At 30.8% G+C, this 8,459-nt stretch overlaps 1 protein-coding gene across 1 annotated transcript; it reads right to left on the minus strand.

The window, feature by feature from the left end:
- Positions 1-3,845: 3,845 nt before the first annotated feature.
- On the minus strand, positions 3,846-5,310 carry MYB102 (MYB-like 102). The gene is made up of 3 exons (XM_079058525.1): positions 5,080-5,310; positions 4,852-4,981; positions 3,846-4,684 (listed from the first exon to the last, which is right to left on the minus strand). Exons 1-3 carry the CDS (start codon positions 5,210-5,212, stop codon positions 3,910-3,912), a joined length of 1,038 nt encoding a protein of 345 aa, XP_078914651.1. The 5' UTR covers positions 5,213-5,310; the 3' UTR covers positions 3,846-3,909.
- Between the last annotated feature and the right edge of the window lie 3,149 nt (positions 5,311-8,459).

An 8,459-nucleotide genomic window follows, 5' to 3' on the forward strand; every position in this document is an offset into this window, starting at 1 on the left:
TGGTAATGAGTATGGAATTGGTTCGGTAATATCCATACATATTATTTACTTGTTGCATATGGATGAGCCATAAGATGAGTACATATTGATAGTAGAAGATATTAACTATAGAGTATAGTATTTATGGTAGTCGTAGTATTACTAGTCAGATGTTGACTGTTGTGATAGATATGGTAGTTATAATATCACTAGCTGAATGTTGATTGTTGTGACATATATGGTAGTCGTAGCATCACTAGTCAGATGTTATCGTTGTGATAGATGTGATAGTTGTAGTACCACTACTTGGATGTTGATTGTTATGATATATGTGGTAGTTATAGTACCACTAGTCGAATGTTAACTGTTACGATAGATATGGTAGTCGTACTATTACTAGTCTGATGTTGACTATGGTGATAGTTTTAGTGGACCTAGTACTGCTGGTTGGGTGTTGACCATTATAGTAGCTTTAGTAAAAGGGCACTTGGAGATTGTATTGAATTGTTGATGTGTTGATATAACTCATTGTGTAACTATTTTGTATCTTGTTACTAATGTTACTCACTAAGCTTGTTGTACCTTACTCTTTATTGTTGTACCCCTTTCAAGTTCAGGTAGACTGGATAGAGAAGTATGAAGTTAGTAGTGTATGACTCGGATCATTGTTCTAATCCTTATGGTAACTACTTGTATCTAGCAGTTTAGCATAATTGTACACCATGATTCATTATTTAAAAGTTAAAAAAATTAGGTGTAATTTGTGTTAAAAAGTCAGGTTTTATAATTTTATCATTTAATACTTTTGTATTAAATCTGCTTATATACAGAATAACCCATATAAAAAACTAATTTAATGGAACTAATCTAAAGTAGATGAAAAAATATTAATTTTCTAGAATCGAGTGTTTAGTAAGGGAGATGTAAGAATATATATAGCTGAGAAAAATCAATTTTTATGGAATCAACAAATTCATTATGGATATCGAACAACATGGAAAATATCAAATTTTATGGAATAGAGCAATTCATTTAAAAGGTGTGAATATTAGTTGGAAAATTTGATTTTTTAACCTAAAAATAAAAAATAGAGTATCGGTCAATGTTATTGTGTAAATCACAAATTTGAACAAATAGTTCTAACAAATCAGATCGATTAACTCCTTGAATCAACATTATATTGCTTAAATAGAAAAAAAAATATTTGTGAATTGAATGAGGATATGGAAAGAATAGAATATGTAAGGAAAACAAAGCTTTTATGCATATTTCAACTAATTACTAAAATCAATCTAAGAAAAGCCGATGATCTAATCAAAACTTACTTGATCAATTAAGAAAATGCAAGCAAAAGGAAAAATTCAAATAGAAAATCTATTTGTTATGAGAATTTATTAATTAGTCAAGGTGTATATGATTGTTTTTCTTATATGCAAAAAAAGACGCGTTCATCTCAACCCAACCTACTTCAATTTCATCTTGACCAAATTACCCTTAATTAAATAAGTGAATGAGAATTGTGTTTCGAGTTCGTACATTATACGAATGTCTCTTTTATATATATATATATATATATATATATATATATATATATATATATATATATATATATATATATATATATATATATATATATATATATATATATATATAATTTACTGGTCTTTGTGATCTCTACAGTTTCCATGCAAACTCTAGACATTCTTCTTTCTTAGGATCCCTAATTCTTATTCATTACATATATGTGCACATAATATTATAATCTAACATATCATTCATACAATCTCATTTAAAAAAAATTAGCATAACAAAGGTATAATCTACTACCCCATGATCATCCATACATACTTTAACAACACATCTATCTCGTTAAATCATACTTTAAAAGGTAATATAACTCACCTCTTATGTAGACAATAACAACCTACTTTCAAACCTTCTTCAAATATTCTCTTGAAAGACTCCAACTCTTCCTTTGCCACAACATATGTCATTCATACATTAAACCCTTTTTATTAGATCTTAAACCATTAAAAGCTTCATAGAAATCCTTAGCCAAAACTCATATTTTGGATAAAACTCCAACTTGACAATTCTTTGCCCAAAACCTTATCAAACTACTAAAATGGAGCTTCTTAAGGCTTAATCTTACAAACTCTTAACATATAACAACCATTTCATGATTTTTTAATTTCTAGGGTTTCAAACCCTAATAATCAAAACCTGGATTTAACCATGGAACTTCTATAAAAATCATTTATTAAGCTTCTTAACACAAGATTAGACATTACTAACAAAATATTCATGACTAGTCTTGCTTAACTAGCTCAAATCATCAAAACATCATTAAAGCCCTAAAACGTTTGAAAATGGAGAAGATGATACATCACGGAGCTTCTAGTGCTCAAACCTTGCTACAAACACTCTTGATCACTCTGTAATCCTTCTTCAACCTCGAAATTGTCATACTCTCTTTCTTTCTTTCTTTCTTTCTTTCTCTATCTATCTCTCTCTCTCTCTCTCTCTCTCTCTCTCTCTCTCTCTCTCTCCCTTTCTCAACAAAATGAGAAGTGTTTTGAGCAATAATAAGGACTTAACTGATCTTTAATCTATCTCGAAACCGCGCCCTTGTGAGACCTCCACCACGACGTGGTGACTTAAATGAACCCGCAGTCAGCTTTCATACACGGCGTAGTGGAAATCCCTAATAACAACCTACTTTGGCCACCACGTCATGATATCCATATATCACACTGCGGTGCAAAGTAAGTTTACTATTACTTATGACGAAATCTCACCCAAATCACCACCTCAACCATCATGTCGTGACAAGCTGCTCACCATGTCGTGGTGGAGCTGTAATCAACCTTCCATTCCTTTTTCAATGCATTTCATACCCAAATCCTATGCCCATTAATTCTAACTCATTCTTCATGCTTAATGACACATTTCCATTACTTTAAAACATCTAACAAACACATAATAGGCACTTAATAGCATTTTACAATTCAAACATTACCAAAAGGTCCAAAATGCCCTTAAACACATAATAGCAATCTAAAACACTTATACCATAAATATAGGTTCTTACAATTACCATACTTATAAGCTCATATTTAAATAAGTTACCATAATTTTTGGATTATAATTATAAATTAATTAATAATTTTATATGTTAATTGACTATTATGCCCATATCTAGTTTTTTTAAAAATAATTGGTTGAGAATAAGTTAAACGTTAATACGTCAAAAATAATTGGTTATATATATATATATATATATATATATATATATATATATATATATATATATATATATATATATATGTGTGTGTGTGTTTGTGAAAGGACCACACAATTATAAAGTTCTTTATTGTTTTCAAATCCCAATTATTGGTGGTTTTTAAATAATTATATAATTGTATACACTTATTTTCTAAGAAGAAATTACTTTTAAGATTGTCTTGCAACGTAATCTTTTTGCTGTTAAAAAAATAATAGTAAAACCTAATCTCTAATTTACTTTTTTTTAAACTAACACTCGAAGAAATTAATAATTTGAATTGTAATATATGATTAGAAAATATATATATTTAATTGATAATCAAATATTTTTCTTTAGTTACTTCTTTAATTGTACACCTGTCAAGATGGCCTTGCATAAGTCAACTTTCAAGATATAAAATTTGTCTGTATGTTGTGTATTCTTTATTCTGTAATCCTAAACAAATGCATTCTTGATTGGGAATTTTTATTTTTTTTATGTTGTGTTAGGATATTATATTCTTACTAAATTTGACAAAGCATTCAATCAAAAATAGTTCAAACAAATGATATACCAATAATGGAAATCTAGCTAAAAAAAATAAACAAAAGAACCTTTTGGATTATGATCATGTAGCTGGATTCAAATTACAATATATTCAAAAATTACATAAAAGCATTCGACTCCAAGATTTCTTGATATTCATATTTGAACAAATTGCTGCAATAGCTGATTTCTCTTTCATCTTCGGTGCTGCTACTTCCAGTGATGTAAGTGGAGTTCGAGTTCGAATTTAGATGAGCTGGACTTGACGAAGGTGTTGATAGATTCGACAAATGTGAGTTGAAGTCAAAATCACTTACGTGTTGATGGTAGCCATAGTTGTCGATGGCGATAAAGTTATCAAGATTGTTTTGCCAATCATTCAATGCGCAAGTTTGTGGGTTAACATGCGAAAAACTCGAAGGAAGTTGGTCTACATTTGGTTCCATGAGTTGGGAAGATTCACTAGAGTATTGAACACAGCTAGGGTAATTACTCAATGGGGCACAACTAGGGATTTCTTGAATTAGGGTTTGATGATCTTGGTTTTGGAGTTGGACTAGATGATTTTCTTGAACTTGATGGGGACTTCCGAATTGGTTTTCTTGACCATTTTGGTGGACAAAAGTGTTTTGATTGCGTTGAGAAGAGAGGAGTGATGCTGCTAACCTCAACAATTCAGGGTTAACCACTGGTTGAACCCCGAACATGTTTGTGTGAGATTGGCTATAAAACGATGAGCTTAAAATGGATGAAATATCAAGAAGATCAAGTCGAGGATTATGGGTAACTGGATCAATTCCCATTCGAAGAAGTCTTTTTCTAATGTGGGTGTTCCAGTAATTCTTGATTTCGTTATCAGTTCTTCCTGGCAAACGAGCTGCAATAGCAGACCACCTGTGAAATGATCAAATGATTAGACAACTAAAAACCAAAATTTCAAATCTTTAACCAAACCCGTTTTGAAAATTAACATTTTGAACAAATTAAACCCATGTTTTCAAATATCATCCAAGTGATTAATCAAATATAAAATCAATTAAAAAGTTGACTTGTTGACTTACTTGTTCCCCAACACACTGTGTAGTTGAATAATTGTTTCCTCCTCTTCAAAAGAAAACCTTCCTCTTTTAATATCGGGTCTCAGATAATTCGTCCATCTTAACCTGCAACTCTTTCCGCACCTCTGTAATCCTAAACACCATAAAGTTCAACCCGAAAATGATCAGTGATTATTCATAGAGACAGTTTCCACAGCCACTCTCTTGTAGTCCATAAATTCAAGCACTTACCAGCATTCTTGGGGAGAGTTCTCCAGTTTCCATAGCCATTCTTCTGAATGTATTCAATCAGTTTTTGATCTTCTTCTGCAGTCCATGGACCTTTCTTTAACCCATTCTTTTCACAACAAGGTGATCTTCCCATGGTGTAAATTTAAGTTTAAGTTCTTTAATCTGTACGTTTGCTTACTAAAAGAGTTTTAGAGAGAGAGAGATAGAGATAGATAGATAGAGAGATGTAGGTCCATAGAAATGCGAGTACTTGTGTATATATATATACGTATAGAGAGAGAGAAAAAGAGGGGGAAAGAAGACAAGAAACAAAGGGGAAGTCAATGGGATTCGGTGGCCGTCCTGTGTTAATCTCCATGGCAACGTGTCCCTTCATTAAAGGCTTAAACGAACACACACATACACAAAAAAAAAAAATACACGTAAAACACACACAAAAACACACATTTGGGTGTGTATTTGACAACAAATATTTTACAAAGTCAAATGTGTAACTTTATAATTTATATACTATATTATTACTGTTGTTATTTTCACTTTTCGCTGGCATATGATATGATAAGAGAGTGATGGGGTCACATGATGCAACTTCGAAATATTTGGTATGGTTAATTATCAATGGTAGAATTTTAATCATATATAGTCATAGATATATTTATAATATAACATGTATTCAATATATAAGAAATGATTTAATATCTTGATAATAATTTTTACAATGGTGTCTAATAAATTAGACTATTAATTAATCATATCATTGTAAAAAGAGAAACAAAAAATGCTATCAAATTAACCTCTGCCGTTTGAAACTTTCTAAAGTTTACCCTTTTGACTAATTACTCCTTCTAGATTTTTTAAAAAAATTCATTTTATTATTTTATTATTTTTATTGTTATTATTATTATTATTACAACGTAGCTAGCGTCCATACTTAAAGATTTTATGTGTAAATGGAAAGAAAATCCAAGTGAAATTTGATGTTTCCTTCTTTTGTTCCGAGTTATTTCATGACTTATTAATGGAGATTTAACGATATATATTATACAATAATCAAAATAAAATATTTATATTAAGTTGTATATAAATCATATGTTAAATTTCTAAAGGGTTATAATTTTATAGAATAAAGTCTTATACTTTATGAATTTATATAACGAAATAGCTTTCTTAATGATTTACACGATAATGTTTAATTTTACTAATTTCTCTGATAAAAATGTTTTTTATCAGTTAATGTATTCACACATTCATGAATGTTTGGTAAAAACTTTAAAGTTGATCGCACAATATTACAGTGAGCTAGACCTTTTCTAAAACGTTAATATTCATATACACAAATCACAGACAAATTAATATTCACAAATACAAATATTTCCGGCTAGTGGTGATCCATGGCCGCGGGGACGGTGGTGATGGTCAAATGGTCAAATTATCCTACAATATATAGGACGGATCTTCATCCGTTATTTTCATACTAGCTGTCTTCCAACGCCAATAAGCGAAATCCACGTATCACATCTCTTTCACAACTCCCTTTTCTAATTTATTATACACTTAAGAGTAAATTACAGTTTCGGTTCGGTCCCTATGGTATATACATTTCTACAGGTTTGGACATAATTTTGAAAATTTGACACCACGATCTTTATGATCGGCGAATCCATCAGCTATGGTCCGTTTGCAGTTACTGTGTAACCCACTTAAATACATGAAAAATGATAAAATTATATATATTTTTTTGTCAGTTTTCTATTTTATTATTATTATTATTATTATTATTATTATTATTATTAAACGAGGATATGTATTCCACCCTTGAATTTGCTAGACGCAGGAATTCATATTAGGTGTTACCGAGTTGAAATAGATGTTGCCGGTACATAAAAAATAAGTAAAAAAATCAAAAAAACTTCCATTACATACAGAAAAAAATAGGTGTTATCAGTGCGTGCATCACCGGGCACCACTATAGATCCACCAGTGTTGCTAGTGTCCTTTTTTCCCATGAAAATTCAACAACTACTTCTACCACCAAAAACTTCAATCTAACATCACTTAGATGTGTCATCTACTACTACCACCATCACCTAAGACCATACAGTGCACCGATTACTGCATACCGCGATAAGATGCGGTATGCGGTAAACACCCTACCGAGACCAAAAAACAAAACAAATGTAGTATATGTGCTTTGTGTTAGTTTTGCCGCATGAGAAATGGGAAAAGGAGTCATTTCTAGCCGTTGACAACGGCTAGAAATTGGTATTTTAATTTTATTTTATTTTTTTTCAGAAAACCACTTTTTGTTTTTGAACAACACAGGAATATATTGCAAAACGAGCCCAGTGAGGATCTGGGAAAAGGCCTGAGAAGGCTTACATCCAAATATATGTTTTATATTTTTTACACACAAACCACCTTCAATTTATACAACTTTTGAAATCTTTGTATTCCAAAAATGAATCCAAACAACCCTCAATTTACCGTTGTAGCAAATCGCGTGCATATGTTTGTCCGATTGAGCCGTCAGTTTACTGACCAAAAATGGATGTCTTCAATCTCGCCCCGACCCCAACAATTTTGCTATCAACAAATACCACAACAAGAAAACCTTACACATCATCGAAGACGAGCTCGATATGGTTTTGAGGACTAGAGCGGACATCATGAAAAAAATATTACAAGTAGTGTTTTTATTTAAAAATTGTCGTTTTATATAGTTTTCTTTTATTTTTCGTTTTTAGGAATGTAATCGTTTATGTATTTTTTTTGTCGTTTTTTAGGAATGTAATCGTTCTTATTAAATTAATGAAGTTTTTTTTTTATTAAATTACATTTTATTCAATTAAAAAAAACAAAAATGTGGTAAAGTGTGGTATGACACTTACCTGTTTTATTGTTGAGACAAAAAATAACATGACATTGTAAAAATATGGTAAGTGTGGTATAACACCTACGAGCCTTAAGTTGCCATCCACCACCATTACATTCAAATATCTAACCTACAAACAAAGCCAAATTGAAATCATATTTCAAACCTATAAATGGATCTTAATTCTAATTATTAAAAACTTAAAATTCTCATATCCAATTGTTTAAAACATGAAATTAATTTCAAGACCAATCGTTTAAAGCCTGAAATTCTTTTGAAACTAAGAAATTGATCTCAAATTCAATTATTTAAAACTTGAAACTGTTATAAACCTAATCGTTCAAAACCTGAAATTGAACCACAAATGCTTATTGATGCACATATTATGGATATGGTGTTGGGGCCACCATTAGGAACGATAGAGAGGTCAATGGGGGTGGTATATCTATTGGGAACCGCTAGGGAGGTGGATGAAAAAGCAAATATGGTGAGGAGTGGTAGTGGTGGT

The sequence above is a fragment of the Lactuca virosa genome, chromosome 7 (genome assembly GCF_052849685.1).
Source record: "Lactuca virosa cultivar CGN04683 chromosome 7, Lactuca_virosa_CGN04683_v6, whole genome shotgun sequence".
NCBI lineage: Eukaryota > Viridiplantae > Streptophyta > Magnoliopsida > Asterales > Asteraceae > Lactuca > Lactuca virosa.